The sequence below is a fragment of the Salvelinus namaycush genome, chromosome 9 (genome assembly GCF_016432855.1).
Source record: "Salvelinus namaycush isolate Seneca chromosome 9, SaNama_1.0, whole genome shotgun sequence".
NCBI classification, from domain to species: Eukaryota; Metazoa; Chordata; class Actinopteri; order Salmoniformes; family Salmonidae; genus Salvelinus; species Salvelinus namaycush.
Window position 1 is genome coordinate 44,989,259 of NC_052315.1, and position 20,767 is coordinate 45,010,025.

The following is a 20,767-nucleotide window of genomic DNA, read 5'->3' on the forward strand; positions in this document are numbered from 1 at the left end:
TGTCGAACTGCTTTGCTTTATCTTGGCCAGGTCGCAGTTGTAAATGAGAACTTGTTCTCAACTTGCCTACCTGGTTAAATAAAGGTGAAATATATATTTATTTTATTTTAAAAATCTGATGGGTGCAGAAGGAACAAACCCATTTCTGAGAAACGTATGAAAATCCCATTTACAATTCCGGCAAAACACAATTTACCTTTGAGGACTATGATTATCAGTATAAAAACATTACTTGTTAAAAGGAATGACTGTTTTTCATTCTAAAATGGCTGTCTTTAATGGCTAACTTGTATATCACGATGTGCAGGGGTAATGAAACATGGGTAGCTTTCCCACCGCCTTCCTCTCTTCACAAGGCCAATTGCCACTGTAGTGATTTCAAAACAATTTTAACTTGAGGTTATTTTGGTTAAGGTTATTTAGAAAGCAAATGACTATAATTTGGTGCCATTTGTATTATATATTTTCCTAGCAAATGCATCAGAGTAGATCTGACTGTAGACTACTCTAGATAAGGAAATTGAAATAATGATTAGAGAAGCATTGCCACTTTCAAACCTCACAGAAACAGGTCAACTAGAACGAGCATAGGTCTTTCTGAATACAGTATTCACGTGTCTCGACTATATGTTCTCGGCTGAGGTCAAACAAAGATTAAGAGAGTTCCATTATCAGCCATACCTTTCTCCGCTCTCTGTTTATAGCTCAGTCTTCACGTGCCATGTCTTTGTGTGTTACCTTCAGAGAATAAGGCATCTCTGATGCAAGGACAAGGACGCCAACTTACTGAACATTCTGATTTTGACCCTTCCAATCCATTCTCCTAAACTCATAAAATTCTCTGGCCACGAGTCAGAGATACGTCAACTGAACGGATACACTTTTATGTACTTCACTCATACTGTACACAGTGCAGCTGTTGGAATCCGCACAGCATGGGATGACAAATGTACAGTACTCGCCAAAGGTACAGTACATGCAGTTGGGACTCAGCGTGGCTCACCTGGGGATTCGCCTCGAAGGACCTTCTCAATGGTCACCCCTCTCTCCTCCAGGTCCTTCTGCTTCTCCCCCACTTCCTCCAGCTGCCTCTGTATGACCTTCACACAATAAACAACCATGTCAGAATCAACCAAGACAGGCTCACAATGTAGCTTGACACATAATATTTATATTCCATTAATCTCCCCAACAAATCAAGTACGTTTGTGGAAGACTTCATGAGTGATTCAAATGTATCATAAAAAAAATATCTATATAGATGGGTTCGTTGACAACGTCACGAAAACGATGTGCGCACTTCCATGGGGCAGAAGTCAGCGTGTTGTTGTCATACTGGATGGCCAGATTGTTAGCAAGAATGACAAGAAACTACCATGTGGGGAATCGTAAGGGGCTCGTTTCATCTTGTTATTGATACCATGTCTTGTTTTAAGGTGTTTTGACTGATTTCATGTCAATGCTAATATGCTCAAATTCGATAGCTAGCTAACCAATAACTGTAATAATGATTTTGAGAGACAAGTGCTCATTGTGTTTTCAATAAACATCAGGGCCGAAAAATAGCTTACATGTTGCCAACAATCTAAGCCAACCCATATGTTTCGCCCCATAGTTGCGCATGCCTCAGTTTTGTTGCTAAACAACCAACCCGTCTATAAAACATGTAAATGAATGGCAAATGATCACAGAAGCCCCTTGTGTGGTAGTGCTGTTCTGTTGTTTATGTGCTCTACTGTACCTGGGCTCTGTGGAGTCTCTTCAGCTGCTCTCTCTTGTCCTGTTGAATCACAGTCTTCTCCTGCCTCCTCCTCTGTCTCTCTGAGCTCCCATGGATCTAAACACAGACCAGCAAGACAGTGTCACATACCACTTACCTTACAGCAGAGTTGAACCATATTTTCTTAGTCACAACTATTAGTGTTCTGTGCACAACAGTCTGATATCTTATCAGTCATGCACTTATCCTGACCTGGCGGAAGTAGGAGAGATTGTTCCTAACAGAGAAGTGCAAAAAACAGTGCTCAAAATGAGAGGGTGGAGTGTGTGCGGTGAAGCCATGGCCCAGACCTACTACAACACCAGAGTGGGATTTCCTCCCTGTATGTAATGTGATAAGAGCAGGTCATGATGTGCTCCTTCAGCCTTCCCAATAATCACTCTCTAATGGAGGATGGATTATCTGTTCCCCACCGGCCTCTTTCTGCCTCCTCTGTATCCTCTGCCTTGAGGAGAGCTGCATCTAATCACTGATCTGACCAGTGGAGGCTCCTCGGAGGAGGGAGGAGAGTACCATCCTCAGTGAAATTCATAAAAATAAAAATTGTAAAACATTTAAAAAGTTATCCTTTTTAGATAAAACTATACTAAATATATTCACATCACCAAATCATTGATTAAACACATTGTTTTGCAATGAAGGTCTACAGTAGCCTCAACAGCACTCTGTAGGGTAGCACCATGGTGTAGATGGAGGACAGCTAACGTGTGTCCTCCTCCTGGTACATTAACTTCAACACAAAACCTAGGAGGCTCTTGGTCCTCACCCCCTTCCATAGACTTACACAGTAATTATGACAACTTTGGGAGGACATCCTGCAACCTATCAGAGCTCTTGGAGCATGAACTAACATGTTGTCCACTCAAAGGATCAGAGAATGAATCTAGTACTGAAAGCATAAGCTACAGCTAGCTAGCACTGCAGTGCAAAAAAATGTGTTGAGTAGTTGACTCAGAGGTAAAAAGACAATAGTTGAACAGTTTTCAACAAATTAATTTCTTAAAAAATGAAGGAGAAGCAAGAGAGAGTCATTTCTTTCTCACTTTCAGTTTCACTTACTTACTTAGCAAATGCAGCTATCTAGTTTATCCTACTCAAACACCCAGCTCAAACAGAGGGATGCCATGTTAGCTAGCTGGCTATGACTATCCAACACAACACTGAAACTCTTCCAAGTCAAGGTAAGCTTTTGGTTGTATTAATTGCCACCGGGCCTGCCGGTGTAACTGCTAAATTGCTTACTGACTATACACTAACGTTACCTCATGATTGTAGCTGGTTTACTAACGCATTAGTTCTATTAGCTACGTTGACTAGGACGTTACTATAGCTAATATGGGGACAACGATGTAGGCTGTGTGCAGCGGTTTTGATATGGTTTGGCTTGGAAAGGTTTTTTCGCCTGGTCACATACAGCTGATGTGTTGTACATTGAAGTCCACAAGCGAAGGGAAAATGTGAGAGGAGGAGAGTGCATAGATGCGAGAAGGAATACAACGTAGCTGCTATGAATGTGAACTGTGTTTACGTGTGATCAGGGTTGTATTCATTCCGCCAATTCTTGGAATTTGTCCAATAGAAACTCTCGTTTGCAACGGTTGGACTAATGACCCTAGATAAGCTAGATGCAGGCAAGAGTGTGCAAGGTGGTATTGAATTTGTCACTGTCTGTCCATGTGTCACTGTCTGTCACCTTTTCTCTCGACCTGTGTGCACCTACGTTGTAAACGTCCATTCATAGGCTAAGTTATAGCAATCTCATGATGGGTATAGGGAACATTATCATGTAGTAGCCTAAACCTATCGATGTTACATTGAACTGGGTGAATGGAATATGAACGACAGACATCCAATATTCTGTAATAGAAACAAGGCCATGCTCATAAAAAAAACGTCCTCCCTCATCTTATTAAACGGCACTGACCGCCACCGGATCTGACGTGACATGGATTGGTGCTTTCACCCATTATTTAACATCATGATCAGTGATTACTTCCAAGAAAGGCAGGAAGGAATGATGCATGTAAGAGTATTGGAAGAGGGCCCTTACCTTCGGCTGGGACAAAGGTTTGGCTGGGACAAGCTCATCGTCACTTGAGGAGTTGGACTCATCCTTCTGCTGTTCGCTGGAGGCTGTGTATAGATGAGACGACACAAAGACATTAAACTGGAGCAGTGGTCTTCAAACTGTAGTTGTATACTCACTTCAACTATGTGATTTACATTGTTAGGTTCTAATTATCAGAGTAAGAACTCGACGGACACTATGAAAGCTTAAACCAAGTTTATTCTTCCCAAAGGATCGAACAGCTGAATCGAAAAAGACATGGTTATAATAGCGGTGGTATATGTACCTCACTTTGGGTGGAGTCTCCTCCTTCTTGCTAAAACATTGCATCTTTATTGCTAGGCAGGAAACTAAGTGATATGGGCAATGAACGGTTCCATTTCCCTTAACGTGACCTCGACCCCCTTATCCATGGCGCTCTCCCCTTATCAGTACTGCCACATGTGACCGTTTTCCCTGCACTCAGCTCCTCCCAAGCTTAACTGCACCCACCATAACCCTTCCTCCTACAGATAACTCCTAGTGTAAACCCTCGGCTATGGCACCCCTCATGTCTCTATTATAACTAATGATTAATAATAGTTAAAGCTCAGAAATCCAAACCCATCGACATTAAAACACCAAGTATAGGCTACTATTGTAATCTAATTTATAGCATTTCATTATAGCATTGTAGCATTTAGTAGCCACGGACGGCAAAGGAGTAGAAGCATATCATAATGCTCATCACATCCTCCTGACCCCTGACCTTTGTTCCTGATGTTGGACAGGATGGTCGTGATGTCCTTCTCCAGAACCCCCGCTCCCACGCTCTCCGGCCCCTCTCTCTTCTTCAGCCTAAGGTAGGAGAAGAAGTTGAGCTTCCTGGGCGGCAGTGAGGCCATGTCGTCTGTGGTGAAGGATCCCACGGACTTGTTGCTGCCTAGGGACACCTGGTCCAGTAGCGTGGGCAGGTCTGCGGGTCTATCACCCATGGAGGCCTTGCATGGGTGTGGGGTCGGCTGGCTCTTCTGACCCACTCCCACTGGCTCGGTCTCCTGGCTTTGGGCAGTAGCCCCAAACAGGGAGTAAAAGCTGAAGGCGCCGTCAGACAGAGGCCTGGGCTTGGTGGGCCCGTTGTTGTTCCTCCTGGTGACAACTGTGTTGGAGTCTGTGGTTGTCCCTGGTACTCCAAAAGATCTTCTGAAGACATTTGCCCAAATCTGGAACATGGACGTTGTCGGCTGGGGCTGAGCTGGGACTGGCTCTGCCTCTGGGTCTACCTGAGGCAATGGGTCCTTCTGGAGGATCTGGTCCCCAGGTTTGGAGTGTTTGGATGGGTCTCCTCCTCCAGGGCTTCGGGCCTCTTCTGGAGTAACCAGGTTCCAGTCTAGGAGCTTCTGTTTCTCAGACAGGGACAGGGTCAGCCTCTTCTTTGGGCCGACTGCTTCCTCCAGCTGTGGCACTTTGGTGACAGGAGGCGCTTCTTTACCCATCGATGGATTCTGATTCGGAGAATCTGGAGGTAGTTTAGGACCATCATGGGAGACCTGCTGAAAAAGTATTGTTTTATTGCTCAGTACCAAGGTATTGTTTTATTGCTCAATTGCAATAAGGTTTATATGTGAAATGTTTCTATAACATAGGAAATTGTTGAGTATCTGTATGAATTTTGTGTTTTACTGGTGGTTCAATCACGTTGAAATCAAAGTTGGCCTCTTCAATGATGGGCTCCTCTTTTTCTGTAGCGTTTTCATGCGAGAAGTGCCTCACCAGGATGAGAGGGAGAGCTAACGGAGTAGAGTACAACATATACTGAACAAAAATATAAAACGCAGCATGTAACAATTTCAACGATTTTACTGAGTTACAGTTCATTTTAAGGAAATCAGTCAATTGAAATAAATTCATTCGGCCCTAATCTATGGATTTCACATGACTGGGAAGGGGCGCAGCAATGGGTGGGCCTGGGAGGGCATAGACCCAGCCACTTGGGAGTCAGGCCCACCCACTGGGGAGCCAGGCACAGCCAATCAGAATGATCTTTTCTCCACAAAAGGGCTTTATTACAGACAGAAATACTCCTCAGCTTCATCAGCTGTCTGACTGGCTGGTCTCAGACGATCCCGCAGATGAAGAAGCCGGATGTGGAGGCCCTGGGCTGGCGTGGTTACACGTCGTTTGCGGTTTGTGAGGCCAGTTGGAAGTGCTGCCAAATTCTCTAAAACAACGTTGGAGGCGGCTTATGGTAGAGAAATTAACATTCAAACCTCGTCCACTAGAGCTGTTGCCAATTCCTGCAGTCAGCATGCCAATTGTACCCTCCCTCAAAACTTGAGACATCTGTGGCATTGTGTTGTGTGACAAAACTGCACATTTTAGAGTGGCATTTTATTGTCCCCAGCACAAGGTGCACCTGTGTAATGATCATGCTGTTTAATCAACTTCTTGATATGCCACACCTGTCAGGTGGATGGATTATCTTGGCAAAGGAGAAATGCTCACTAACAGGGATGTAAACAGAACTTGAGAGAAATAAGCTTTTTGTGCGCATGGAACATTTCTGGGATCTTTAATTTCAGCTCATGAAACCTGAGACCAACACTTTACATGTTGTGTTTATATTTTTGTTCAGTATAGATAACATACATTCATCAGAGCTCATACAGCAACACAGTGCTGTAGGTCAGACTTAACACACAACTCGGATGCATTCACATTAACATGCATATGCTAAATAAACCTGTATTGTCATTGTGCATAACATTAGGGTCATCACGCATGAATGACCAATCATGTGGGAAATGTTCTAATAATGTATGCAAAACCCTTATGGTTCAAAAGAGTTGAAGAAACCAGAATTATTGCGTTTCATCAGCAAGAGAGCACATTTATGTTGTTAATCCCGAAAAATTACCTTTTTCTAAACACTAATCTAATCCTATTCAATTGTTGACAACTCCAGATAAAAACTAATATTAAAATATAAAAAAACGAACATCTCTTTTGCCCAGAGATCAGCAGCTCCCTCTAGTGTGGAGAGAACAGCTCTGACGCTCAGGCCTTCTCACTTTAACTTTAAAAATGTTTTTCTTGCATGTAACCAGCTTAAAGACGATAAACCTTATATCCATCAGTAGAAAGTCATTTGTGGTCCGATTGGATTTTAATCTCCACTATCTTGCTCTATTTAACCATGGGGCTTTACAGTCCTTCAGGTCTAACTCCATAAATAGATGATGAGTTGGTATATACAAACTCCAGGGATAGCCCGCTAGAAGTATAGCTTACTACTGCATTGACAGCGAGAGAGTTGAAGGTCAATGACCCATTGGGATTCTTAAAAAGGCATGAAGTACGCACCGTAGGCCCCTAACTGCAACAGCTCTTTACAACACTTCTACAAAGCACAAACATCACAGAGCTAGTAAAGCCACAGTAGGGCATAAGAAGGGGTGAAATGATGCCTGTAGGATAAGGACAGGAGGTGATGGATAGGCCAGATAATGTATAAGGATCATGTCAGATTGTCAACAGCAGATAGTCTACTCACTAGCGCGGATCTTCCTCTTCCATCGGCTGTTCCCAGACAGGAGAGATGAATTGGAACCGGAAGGTTCTACAGGTGTGGGTAGGAGAGGGAGAGAATACGTAATAAGTAACAATACAGTTCTGATCTGGGCCAACACATTTGAACTGGATGTCTGTCACACAACAATGATAAACGATGCTACAGTATAGTTCTGAATGTACATGTGAACTAAGCCAATGAGGAGATCTCGTTCCAGACTTCCTCCAATTCAGCCATGGGGTGACGTCACAAACCTAAAACTGAGCCCAGCCAACGTAGCATGGAGAACAGAACAGATGTGGTCTATAGACAGCCAACAGACAGCCCTATCCGTGCAGCCGAACAGAAAGTTCCGGCCATTCACAGTGCTCAGGGCTCCCCATACCAAGACAACTATTCAATTAATAAGGGAGAATGGCTTTGTCTGCTATACCCAGATTTCAGCGCCTTAACTGGAGGAGTGGGAGTCTCACACTTGGGGAAACATAGCATGGTGTGCTGCTTCTAACTCACTCAGAGCATAATAAACAATGTCTATATCCCACAGGACCAGGGTTATATCACTAAACGGATGGAATCATTTCCTACATGCTCCCGACATCCAGACTGATGTCTGTAATGATCCTGGGAGAGAAGTTACGCTGCTACAAGGCCAAGGCTGTGGACGGGGAGAATAGGGAAAGAGCGATCGCTGTAGCTAGGGAAAAATCAGAAGGCCGATGTGTTTCTCATGGTGGTGAATGTCAGGGAGACCTGCACACCTTTCTTCTCTTGTGCAGAATCTTGTGCTTGGAGAGAAGTATTCGAGTTGTCCTGTTTCTTCGAGTCGGCACTGCAAATGGTCACAGACAACAGACACAACGAGCAAATGGCAACTATCCATTTGGATTGTGAACAAGGACACATTCTGAGCATTGTGCTGTACTAGTGGACTCACGTCCTGTTGGAGTCAGGCATGTCCAGGTCCACGGCCTCCTCCTCTGCCACCTCAGGCACCATGCGGGTGTACAGTCCATTCAACAGGCCTGTGTACCCTGAAAACATACCCATCTTATTAGGTTATACATTCTGCCAGATTTAGTATAGCTATTTATGACACTAAGTTTACTATAAACAAACAAGGATAGCTTTGGTGACTAAGCTTTTTTGGAACGCTACTACTCTTACTACGTGTAATTACATCTGGCTCTTTTCCAACTGCCTAGTACACAGTCCCAGGTTGCATTATTGCTATGGTAACACACATTTGACCTTACTTTATACACTGAGTATATAAAACATTAAGGACACCTGCTCTTTCCATGACATAGCTTTCACCTGGATTCACCTTGTCCGTCTATGATCTCTTATTGATTTAACTTGTTAAATCCACTTCAAATAAATTGAGACGAATGGGAGGAGAGGTTAATGAAGGATTTTTAAGCCTTGAGACATGGATTGTGTATGTGTGCCATTCAGAGGGTGAATGAGCAAGACAACATATTTAAGTGCCTTTGAACAGGGTATGGTAGAAAGTGCCAGGCACACTGGTTTGTGTCAAGAACTGCAACGCTGCTGGGTTTTTAACGCTCAACAGTTTTCTGTGTGTATCAAGACTGGTCCACCAACCAAAGGACATCCAACCAACTTGACAACTGTGGGAAGCATTGGAGTCAACATGGGCCAGCATCCCTGTGGAACACTTGACACCTTGTAGAGTTCATGCCCCGACGAATTGAGGCTGTTCTCAATATTAGGAAGATGTTCCTAATGTTTATTATAAACTGGGTGGTCTGAACCCTGAATGCTGATTAGCTGACAGCAAAACATATATTATTACTACTCTAATTACATTGGCAACCAGTTTATAATAGAAATAAGGCACCACGGGCGTTTATAGTATATGGCCAATATACCACGGCTAAGGGCTGTGTCCAGACACTGCATTGCGACGCAACACTTCATTGCGTGTTGCGTCGTGCATAAGATCAGCCCTTAGCCGTGGTATATTGGCCATATACCACACCTCCTCTGGCCTTATGCAAATATACACTGAGTATACTTAAGCAATGAGTCAGCATGCAGTGAACAGTCTCATCTACACATTTTATACAGGTAACTCCCAAAATAATGGAAACACTTGAGTAAATGAGGGATAAAGTATATTAAAAGCAGGTGCTTCCACACAGGTGTGGTAACATTCCATCATGCTTAGGGTCATGTATAAAAATGCTGGGCATTATGACTAGATGGAGTACAGCTACGACCGGAATTTACTTTTCGTAGCAGGTTAGGAGAGCACTTTAGCTAACTTTAACCTCATTATCCTAACATGCTACGTTAATTCTCCTAACCTATTGTGTAAGTTCTCCTAACCTGCTACAAAAGTCATTTCCGGTCGTAGCTGTATTCCACCTAGTCAGAACCATTATTTTGGCTACCATGGCTATGATCCCCTAGGAAGGACAATGCCCCGATCCACAGGGCATGAGTGGTCACTGAATGGTTTGATGAGCATGAAAACAATGTCAACCATATGTCATGGGCGTCTGCCACCAGATCCCAACTCAATTGAGATTCTGGAGATTCTGAGACAGCATTTTCCACCAACATCAAAACACCAAATAATGGAATTTTATGAAGGAAGAATGATGTCACATCCATCCGATAGATTCTACAAGTGTCTGGAACTCTATGCCAAGGTGCATTGAAGCGGTTCTGCCTCGTCGTGTCCCAACGCCCTATTAAGACACTATGTTGGTGTTTCCTTTATTTTGGAAGTCACCTGTATATACAGGTATAAACTGAGACTTTGGAAAAGCATAATGTTAAAACATTTAACACCAACCATGTGACATGAAACATTACAGGGAACATTCAGCTAGTGATTACTTACAGAACCAAACTGAAGCAATGTTGACATTGTTTTATACATTCTTTTGAGAAGTTCCTCCAATTAGTTTAATTACATTTGCTAACCATAAAGAAAAGAAAAAAACCTACACAAACATGACCTAGATATATACGTAAATATATGGGGCATGCTCAGTATCGGAATCAACTGAAAGGATTGGTTAGGTTGTGTAGTATATTGTGGAAGTGTGCGTGTGTGTGCGTGTGTGATTATCGAGGCAACACAGCTTCAACACACATACATGAACGATAGCCTAATTAACCTATATGGTAATTCCCCAAACATTGTCAGATTTATGTTAGGATTCCATTGCAGAATAACAGAAAAGCACCACTTGCAAATGAACTCTGCGAGAATTCTTATAATGCAGACCAGATTTGACCCAGAGTTGACCCAGCAGGAAAGATGAAAGACTCTAAAGACAAAGCCATAAAGTGAAAGGATACGTGCAATGGTCTATTACTATTATTTGATTTCAGTTCATAGTTGAGACGCTTTTGTATTAGGTCTAATCTATCAGTTGTTGTTGTGACAGTAAGTGACTGTGCTATTTGGATTAAAAAAATATATCAGATGTGGTTAAGTGCATGGGAATGTGCCAGTCAACAAATGACAAGTTCTTTTTGTGAACAGAGGTTATGCTTTTAACAGGGTTATTAATGTGAGGCTGCTGGTGCAAAAAAAGCTTCTTTTTTTCTTTTTCTTTTAAATGCCTTTTTTTTCCAAAGTCTTTCATATTTAAATAGTTAATTCTGCTATTAATTTGAAAGCTGTGAGAATGTTATAAATGTAATGGATCAACCATGAAATGCTATATGAAAACCATAAACAGCACATTTTTAACAGCTTAAGCCATGGATAATAGCTGGTAAATTTTGCAAAAAAAAAAAAAAAAAAAAGAGGAAGCAAGTAACTTCTGTAATCAAATCAATTTATTTATACTTACAGCTTTAAATAGCATAAATTAAGCAACCCGTTTATTCACTATGGAAAAATACAAGGTAGCAGACAAATTCTTAAACAACTAAAATGTACAACAAAATATTCTGGAGCTGACATGCAGAATTTTGCCCCCCCCCCCCAAAAAATAGGATCCTCTCAAGCGCAATGAACTCAGCTTTGTGTATTAGGAGGAACATGAGAGAGCCTTTGAGAAGGTTTCTGAGAGGTAAGCACCTTCTGCAACAGAGAATCACAAGGGGACATACAGAGAAGTAGAGACATGGAGGTTATCATGTATCAGATGGGTTGAAAAAACTGCATGCCAAAAACGTAGAGGCATGCGGACCTTGAGCATGTGGGTTAGCTTGGAGGAATGGAAGGCTTTCGAAACATGCGTCAATTAACAAACAATGTGTGGCCAACTAAATTAACTCGTTGTCATACACAGGACCCATGCCTAGTTCTCAACATGAATAGTACATGTGTGGTTAAGAGCTATGAAGGCAGCTAATGCAAAGCAACACTATTGATCACGTGACCCAAGCAGACCATCACCTTCCTGCAGCCACAATTCAGCCAATCAGAGAATGCAGCATTGGAAACGTGAAACAGGCTACATATGAAGTGAAAGAAAGAATGGAGGAATGAAAATGGGGATATATGGAAGGGAAAACATAAGACACACAAGTACTTAGAATCACAAATTAAATAAAAGCTTTGTTGCATCACTGTACCATAACAGATAATTAGCAGAAAAATAAGTAATACTACCGGAACAAGCTATTGATTGAACATCTACAACACTTCAGCACAAACATTTGTGATAATTCACATCTTAGAATATGTGCAGAAATGTGCATTAAATCCAAGGCTTGTGATACCAGCAACAAAAGCAGAAAAACTATAACTAAATATAAATATATTTTGGGCAGAATTTGCTACAATACCTGGTGTAGGAAGTAAAAATTTGAAATCTCTCGGTCTTTCCCGACATCTTTGTTTCTACCCCACTTAACTAATATTTTACAACAATAAGAATCCGTTTTTCAAACAGACACATCTAAAATCAAATGTGTGTTCCATTAAACGGCCTAGACAAATCAAAAATAATACTGTGTGAAAGCTGTTCTAAAACAAAAAAATGTACACATAAAAAAATTCCAACAAAATAGTCTCCAGAATCATCTTAATTACATAAAAAAAAGCTATTGTCAGAAAATAAATACTGTTTGGCATTTCCATTGCACATGTGCAATATAGCAGTGCAGTTCAAGAAGCATAGCAGGACTTCGTTCTCTAACTTCCCACATCACAAGCACACCAGGCACTACACACAGGCCTTAGCAGAACCTCCAAGTCAACTAAAGTGCTTTTAGTGGATCCTTTTTTGGATTACTTAGGAGCTAAAAATAAAAGTTGAACCCAAACATAAGCATGGGAACACTGAAATAAAAGGTTTAAAGCAATTGAAAGGATACATGACCTCAAATGCTAAGGACCATGTGTAGCAATAATACTTTGATGAACAAACAGATGTGTTTCTCGGCGTCAAATCAAAGTCATGGAAGAACAAATAAGACTTTTGAAATTGAACCAGTCTGCATAGAGCATTGTACAGACTGTGAAGCAAGTGCCTGTGCTATAGCAGCGAGTACAGTACAAGTGCATCATTAAGTCCATGAGACCCAGAGGCCCAGCGGCACCAGGCTCTGCCCCCTCTAGGTGAGCCTGAGACCTAGGCGCTGCTGAGCTTAGTGCAGTAGACCGTGAGGCTGAGGCTGCTCAGCCTCCATGTACATCTGGCCCAGGAGCTCGTGCAGTATGCTCAGTAGGGGCATGCCCAGACTCAGCAGCTCGTACAGGAAGCCGTAGTCCTCTGAGTGGTCTATGAGGTGGAGCCCTGCCTGGCCAACCGCCCCATGCACCCAGCGGGCCAGCTGGCAGGGCGTCCCACACACTGCCCGGCCCGCGTGCAGCGGCCAACGCAGGCTTCTCCTAAGGAAGGAACTCAGGGTACCTGAGGGCTGGCTCTGCAGGCTGTCCGTGGCCGAGTAGGGGTCACTCCGGTCTGGCGAAGACGTCAGACGTCCCTGGTCCTCCTGCGTCTGATAGACACAACATACAATTGAAATCAGACCATGTAAAACACATTAAACATTTTTTTAAATAACATGAATACCTCATAAGTAAAAATGGCTGTGTTTATGTTTTGCTATTACTGAAAGCTATTTACCGTTCTCCTCAAGAACTTGCTTGAAGTTTGTAGGCTGGACCGACGCTGAGAATAATGAGGCTTGCAGTAAAACTTGCCTGAAACACAAAAAACACTGTAAAAACACATGCCGGCTGACACTAAAGATCAAATTAATTCACAAACAGCTTCTGTCCCCAGGTGGGAGAGTGGCTGGTGTCTGGGTGTGTCAGCATCATGCCGTGTTGGGAGTCGTAGGCGTGTCCTCCCAGGCGTAGTGTGGAGCTGCAGACGTCACAGCGGAAACACTCCCTGTGGAAGAAGTGGCCATCAGCGCTGAGTCGCTCCATCACGTACACACGCTTGGAGCAGAAGTGACACGTGTCACTGCCTCCCAGGTTCTGAGGGACCTCCTTCCGCACGATACACTGTCAGGAGACAGACAACAGCAGCCGGTTAGTGATACAGTGAGAACACTGTAATAGGCAAGCTGTTACCGTAGTCGTCTACTGCTAACAATGAGGATGGTTGAGGGCCATAAAGTGAGTCATTGAGCATTGTTGGTTCTAAACTCAGCAAAAAAAAGAAATGTCCCTTTTTCAGGTTCCTGTCTTTCAAAGATAATTCGTAAAAATCCAAATTAACTTCCCAGATCTTCATTGTAAAGGGTTTAAACACCGTTTCCCCACGCTTGTTCAATGACCCATAAACAATTCATGAACACATGTGGAACGGTCGTTAACAGCTTACAGATGGTAGGCAATTAAGGTCACAGTTTATGAAAACTTAGGACACTAAAGAGGCCTTTCTACTAACTCTGAAACACACCAAAAGAAAGATGCCCATGGTCCCTGCGTGAACGTGCCTTAGGCATGCTGCAAGGAGGCATGAGGACTGCAGATGTGGCCAGGGCAATAAATTGCAATGTCCGTACTGTGAGACGCCTAAGACAGTGCTACAGGGAGACAGGACGGACAACTGATCATCCTCACAGTGGCAGAACACCTGAACAGGATTGGTACATCCGAACATCAAAACTGCGGGACAGGTACAGGATGGCAACAACAACTGCCCGAGTTACACCAGGAACGCACAATCCCTCCATCAGTGCTCAGACTGTCCGCAATAGGCTGAGAGAGGCTGGACTGAGGGCTTGTAGGTCTGTTGTAAGGCAGGTCCTCAACAGACATCACCGGCAACAATGTCGCCTATGGGCACAAACCCACCATCGCTGGACCAGACAGGACTGCACTGAGCACTTTTTCCCCCTCCAGGAGCAACGTTCGGATTTGCGTTTATCGTCGAAAGAATGAGCGTTACACCGAGGCCTGTACTCTGGAGCGGGATCGATTTGGAGGGTCAGTCATGGTCTGGGGTGGTGTGTCACAACATCATCGGCTCTAAGCTTGTTGTCATTGCAGGCAATCTCACCGCTGTGCGTTACAGGGAAGACATCCTCCTCCCTCATGTGGTACCCTTCCTGCAGGCTCATTCTGACATGATCCTCCAGCATGACAATGCCACCAGCCATGCTGCACGTTCTGTGTGTGACTTCCTGCAAGACAGGAATGTCAGTGTTCTGCCATGGCCAGCGAAGAGCTCGGATCTCAATCCCATTGAGCACGTCTGAGACCTGTTGGATCAGAGGGTGAGGGCTAGGGCCATTCCCCCCAGAAATGTCCGGGAACTTGCAGGTGCCTTGGTGGAAAAGTGGGGTAACATCTCACAGCAAGAACTGGCAAAGCTGGTGCAGTCCATGAGGAGGAGAGGCACTGCAGTACTTAATGCAGCTGGTGGCCACACCATATACTGACTGTTACTTTTGATTTTGACCTCCCTTTGTTCAGGGACACATTATTCCATTTCTGTTAGTCATATGTCTGTGGAACTTGCTCAGTTTATGTTTCAGTTGTTGAATCTTATGTTCATACAAATATTTACACATGTTAAGTTTGCTGAAAATAAACGCAGTTGACAGTGAGAGGACGTTTATTTTTTGGCTGAGTTTATATAGCACCCTTTCTTCTAACAGTGTACAATATTAAGTGGTGGTGTGACCACCTAACAAGTCTCAACACCTAACCATAACGTGGATGTTAAGGCAGGCAGTGAGATGGAACTAGTGCAACTGTGGCTGAATAATACAACATGGAATGGGAACTTATTTCCTAATGTGTCATATTAGTAGGGCATTTCTCCAGCCCAGTGAGAGATGATAATGAATCAACAACAGAGATGATGAATCAACAATTCACGGGACAATAGCAGAGAACTAACTAGTCAAATAGATTGGTTTCACAAAGCTCTACACAAGATTGCATTTCGCTTTTGCTTTGCCTGTATAGTGAGGTAAAGCAAAATGCTGTTCACTGCTCTAGACCTGAAGACCTGAAGTGGGGCCAAACACTGTGAACAGGCACCCATATGAGTGCATGGAGTTACTACTGCTGTGGCCCCTGAAGGCCCTTTACACAAAACACCATAGCTCATGACTGGAGAAGTCTCAGTAAGAGTCAGGTCAGAATGTTTTACAGTTTACAGTGAACAGCATCATCTTTCCTACTAATAACAGATGTAGTATCCTGAAGCAGTAGACATGACTTGATTGTTGTTAAGAAGGTTACCAAAACTCCTGAAGCTTGGGGTGGTAATAGATATAGAGCCCACTTTTTTGTGTGTGTGTCTTGTGATGTATATTCCCACTGGGCTGTGTTGGCACAAGCATAATCGTTAGTCACACTGTGCTTACCGGCAAGGCATTAGGCCTGTGGTCAGTTTCATAAAGGACGGCTAGAGTTTCAGCCCTAGCACCTATGTGAGAAGAGACCTTCCCAACTGTCCTCTAACAGAACCCAGTCACAGAGGTAGAGGGAGGGAGCAGCACAAAGACAGAGATATTAAAGGGGGGGGAAAAAGAGAGGAAGAGGGAAACAGAAAAAGTAAGGATCAGAATAGTGTAGATGAAGGAAAACAAAGACATATTTCTACTCAGACATGAGAGGAGATGCAGAAATCATGCAGACAGTGAAGTTGTTACTCCTACCTGTTTGGCAGGCTTAGAGGGCTCAGCAGGACAGCTTTCAGATTGATCAATTGTTTTTTTAATCATTACGCTTGGTGCAGCACTCCCAGTGCACTAAAACCAACAAAAACATGGTAAGAGTGAGCTGATTTAACATATGTACACTCTAAGAAGCTTCTTTTTTTTCCATTTCACATTTTTACTGATACCTGTTGGGCAGACTTTAAGGGTTCAGCTCGATAACGCTCCGATCTAATTATTCTACTAGACACTCAGCATTCCCATTGCACTAAAAGCTAAATAAAAGGATGGTCAGAGTGAGCTGACAACAGTGTCTTCTGTTCTCTCATGTCAACTGTAGAGGGAGATTTTTACTGATACCTGTTCGGTGGACTTTAAAGGGCCAGCTTCGTAACTCTCAAATCGATTGATTGGCTTTTGAATACTTGATCCAGCCCTCCCATTGCACTTAAGTCAGCTCACTGTATTTTTTATGATTTAAGTCTTTTTTCCCCTCTTTCTTACAAATTAGTTTTTTTTTTTTACTGAAACCTGTTTGTCAGGCTTGAAGGGTTCAGAATGACAGCTTTCGAATCGATCAATTGACTTTTGAAGGAGTCTACTTTACGAAGCATTCCCGTTGCACTAAAACCAATAACAACATGGCTGAGTGAGTTGACCGAGTTGAGTCTTTCTTCTATTCTTATACTTCAAATGCATTTCAAATTACTGGTGCCTGTTCGGCAGACATGTCAGGCTTGAAGGGTTTAGCTTGACAACTCACAGGACATTCGATTGGCGTTTGAATGAGTCTACTTGATGCAGCACTTCCATTGCACTAAAACCATAAAAAACATTGTCAGAGTGAGCTGCTATTTTTTAGGTTTGGGCTGGTCAGGACCACAACAAGGCACTGCTAGCGGCAGTCGTTTTTACCTTGTAATGATGCACAGGAGATGTTGGGGTAAGAGAAGAGAAGCAAGAAAGGGCAGATGGTTCAGGGACAGGGTGTATTGAAGTGATTTTAGGAACAAAGGCAGATCGATCCGTCTGTAGAAAAAGGGTTCATATCAGAAATGAAATCTCCAAAATATCTAGCTCTTCACATCCCACCCCAAAAATACTGAGGCGATGCAAGCTGAATATAAGTAGGAGAGGAACAATTGGTCAGAGAAAAATTCAACAGCACAAACTGACATATCTTTTCTAGTGAAGATATGAATGTTCACTCATTAGTATCATCACGGACCACTTTCATCATGCAGAGAGAAGTCACCTGACCTGGAATTCTCAGAACTGTAACACCATGGAAACAAGACATGCTGCAAGAAAACAACCTCTGCCAACAAATGGATTTAAAATGGATTACCAAGCTGTTACCAGCCTTCAAAAACATGCTCCACTCTCAGTAAAATGTGAGTAGGTTTGACTGGTGACATTGTATCCTTCTAAACAGTCTGAGACGGTCAAACAGAACTTGTGTACAGGGTCAAACATACTGTGCCTCATTTCCTTAGATGGGGTTAGACAGGCAGGCAGGCAGGCGAGGGGTGGTGCTACACTTTCACCTTATACTCTTTCACTAGAGGAGTCTCGGACTCAGGAAACATAGAACGCAGAAGCACAGCCCTCTCCTTTATACTCTTCCTGTTAAATTCCCCGGTAGTTACGGTTTGCAATTTTTTCTTTAGGACAGCAACAAGGAAAGGAAAGAAAAGCAAGTGTGAAAGTCAGAAACGGCAAGAAGTAGGCAAATAAATACTGAACAGCAAACATAATCCATAGTAAAGCTGATGTGGGGTATGGCAATTTTGTATCTTTTGAACAATTCTGTTTTTGTTGCCGAGTTGTGCTGTCTGCTAGACTTTTGTGGATAAGGCAGATGTGGATTTACTATTTTGAATGGGCATAAAAATCTATTTCCACGCAAAAAAAAATGTTTTACTGTGAGAGTGCAGAAGGCATAGCTGTGAATGGGACTAACATGGTATGTCCAGACAGATATAATGGAGGCTCATTGTCACCTGGCTCATCTTTTGCTCCAGCTTCTCTAGGCGCTGGCCCATCCTTGTGGGGTCAGGAGAAGGTTGTTCTGGGTAATCTACGTCATCTGGGGTTTCGGTGTGTGGAATCCACACTCTCTGCTGCACCAAGTCTGCGCGCGGAGAGGCCTGTGTTTGATCATCATGAGGAGGACTCCAGGACCTTGTTGGAACGTGAAGGGGAGTCGGTTGCGCCACGGCTGCAGGCTCTTCTAAGAGTCGCATATAGATAGACGGCTGAAAGCAGATATACACACACAAAGCAATGTGTAAAGCAGCACGGACCTCCAACCAGTAGAGGGCAAACCTCCAGGGTGGCGTAAAAGGGGTGTCTTTTCAATGACTCTTGGTCTAGAAGACTATTGAATATTATGTTAACATAGGCTCTATGTTAGGGGGGGGGGGGGGGGGGGGGATTTATTGAGTTTACGATGCAGCGGCTGACCCTTCATGGTCTCAACACACACCAGATTGACGTGACTGTACCTGCCACTTGGGGCGTGGGGGTGGAGGCGAAGGAGGGGGCTGTTCCTTGGGCTTAGCGAAGCGACGGTTCGCCATCATATCCAGAGAAGGAGATGAAGGACGGCTTGAATCAGAGTCTGAGTTCAAATCAGACTGACAGAGCAGCAGACACGAGATAAGGCAGGAAGGGAAGGACGAGCAAGAGGAATAGGAGAAGAAAAAATTATAAAGTAGTCCAGAATGATTTGTTTCTGTAGTTCCATTCAAAACCACACCCTGCCGTCATCCACCCATTGCATAAAGTGTAATGGGTCTGATCCTGAATGCTGATTGGTTAAAACCGCATTCCAGCCGGTGTCTATTCCACAAGTTACCACTGGCTAAATCTATGACACTAAAATGCCTATTTACTCTGTTCCATCTGACTGAGCAATCCACCGTCTCTTCAGCCCAGACAGGTCATTTCAAAAATGTGATCTCCACTATAAAAAGCATTAAATGTTTTAACTCACATTTACTTTAACAGATTTGTATAAACCTTGCTGTCTGCTTTTCTCAGCCAGTCGAAATCACGAGTCAGTTCTTCGTATATATATATCAATAAAAATGATGCTATCAATAGAAAACAGGTCAAACGAAATGAAGTGCAGCTAGTTTGCTATCTTCCCAGCTTCAGTTCGAAGTGATTGTTGGCTAGCTCCTCTGAATAACAGTGTCTTGACGAGAGAGCACATTTTCTACGCCAAGCAAAGTCGCGCATTATTAGCTCAATGTTATGGATGTTGCCAAATAAAATGTCACTAGAAAACAGCTTAAACAAATGCAAATGCAGCTACTTTGCTGTTATTCTGGCTGCACTGTTTAACATGACTGTAAGTTATGTTGGCTAGCTAGCAAGCAAGGGATAAGAACGTTGCCAGCCAGTATGGCAATGGAACATTTAGAACGAACGGCTGGGTCGCGTCCATAAATACAGAACAACCGGGTCGCGTCCATAAATACAGAACAACCGGGTCGCGTCCATAAATACAGAACAACCGGGTCGCGTCCATAAATACAGAACAACCGGGTCGCGTCCATAAATACAGAACAACCGTGTCGCGTCTCTGGCAACCGAACTGATAGAACGAAGAACCAGCCGGCTTGGTTAACAACCCTAGATTTGTGTTGGGACTACAGTATATCTTGTGGAAGGATGAAATGGTATGAATAAATTCATCACAATATATTTTTTAAATTAAAATATGTAAATCATTATTTGAATATGTTGGTAACCCGTTGTATAAAAGTGATAATACCCTTGAACCGGTGTTGAGGATATATTGGTACGGCTTGCCGGCCCTCGACTTTGTCTCGGGCATAACAACAGCCGTGCCAATATTTACCTCCAAATATCAGCTTCTCTGGCATTATCGCTTAGGTATATGTACCATAACCATACCATATCTATGGTATTCCACACCATAACCAGACAGAGCCACTCAGTCCTTTGATGGGGCTTCACAGGCAGATTATACTGTATTCACTTCTTCATCAAGCTTCCAAATGCACAACCTGCTTTCTTTAATCCTATAATCCAGGGACAGCCTCTTCTGGTGGAGTAGCTCATTTTTCTGTGACTAATGTAGCGGTCGATATACTAGAAGTATGTTATTGGTGGAAGTAAAACGATACAGTAAATTAATCTTCAATCTCTTCATAGCTTTCTTGACCATAACCAATAAACTATACCTCGTCAAAACTTTGCACTCAAACTGTACCCAAGGGTAGTGGCTGTGGCGGATTTGTCCCATTTTACAGTCTTACAACACAAT

General features: G+C 43.2%; 2 protein-coding genes across 2 annotated transcripts in view; both read right to left on the reverse strand.

The window, feature by feature from the left end:
* Positions 1 to 20,767, reverse strand: part of LOC120053289 (protein-methionine sulfoxide oxidase mical2b-like) — an 81,750-nt gene that overhangs the window by 4,920 nt on the left and 56,063 nt on the right. The window contains exons 17-26 of the mRNA XM_039000425.1: positions 13,601 to 13,852; positions 12,999 to 13,338; positions 11,468 to 11,470; positions 8,336 to 8,432; positions 8,160 to 8,230; positions 5,511 to 5,617; positions 4,597 to 5,377; positions 3,838 to 3,913; positions 1,742 to 1,826; positions 1,004 to 1,100 (exon numbers count right to left, since the gene is read on the reverse strand). Coding sequence (XP_038856353.1) covers positions 1,004 to 1,100; positions 1,742 to 1,826; positions 3,838 to 3,913; positions 4,597 to 5,377; positions 5,511 to 5,617; positions 8,160 to 8,230; positions 8,336 to 8,432; positions 11,468 to 11,470; positions 12,999 to 13,338; positions 13,601 to 13,852 — 1,909 coding nt within the window. The remainder of the gene's footprint in view (positions 1 to 1,003; positions 1,101 to 1,741; positions 1,827 to 3,837; positions 3,914 to 4,596; positions 5,378 to 5,510; positions 5,618 to 8,159; positions 8,231 to 8,335; positions 8,433 to 11,467; positions 11,471 to 12,998; positions 13,339 to 13,600; positions 13,853 to 20,767) is intronic.
* LOC120054125 (F-actin-monooxygenase MICAL2-like) lies at positions 11,245 to 13,596 on the reverse strand. Its single transcript, XM_039001534.1, has 2 exons — positions 13,467 to 13,596; positions 11,245 to 13,338 (listed from the first exon to the last, which is right to left on the reverse strand). Exons 1-2 carry the CDS (start codon positions 13,572 to 13,574, stop codon positions 12,985 to 12,987), a joined length of 462 nt encoding a protein of 153 aa, XP_038857462.1. The 5' UTR covers positions 13,575 to 13,596; the 3' UTR covers positions 11,245 to 12,984.

What these genes read in the sequence shown, in the direction of transcription:
- LOC120054125 (XM_039001534.1), bottom strand. Translation starts at nt 13,574, where the DNA reads ATGTGTTTTTACAGTGTTTTTTGTGTTTCAGGCAAGTTTTACTGCAAG. An exon ending in GCAAGTTCTTGAGGAGAACG is followed by an intron (nt 13,339 to 13,466) that starts GTAAATAGCTTT and finishes TGTGTCTATCAG; the next exon opens with ACGCAGGAGGACCAGGGACG.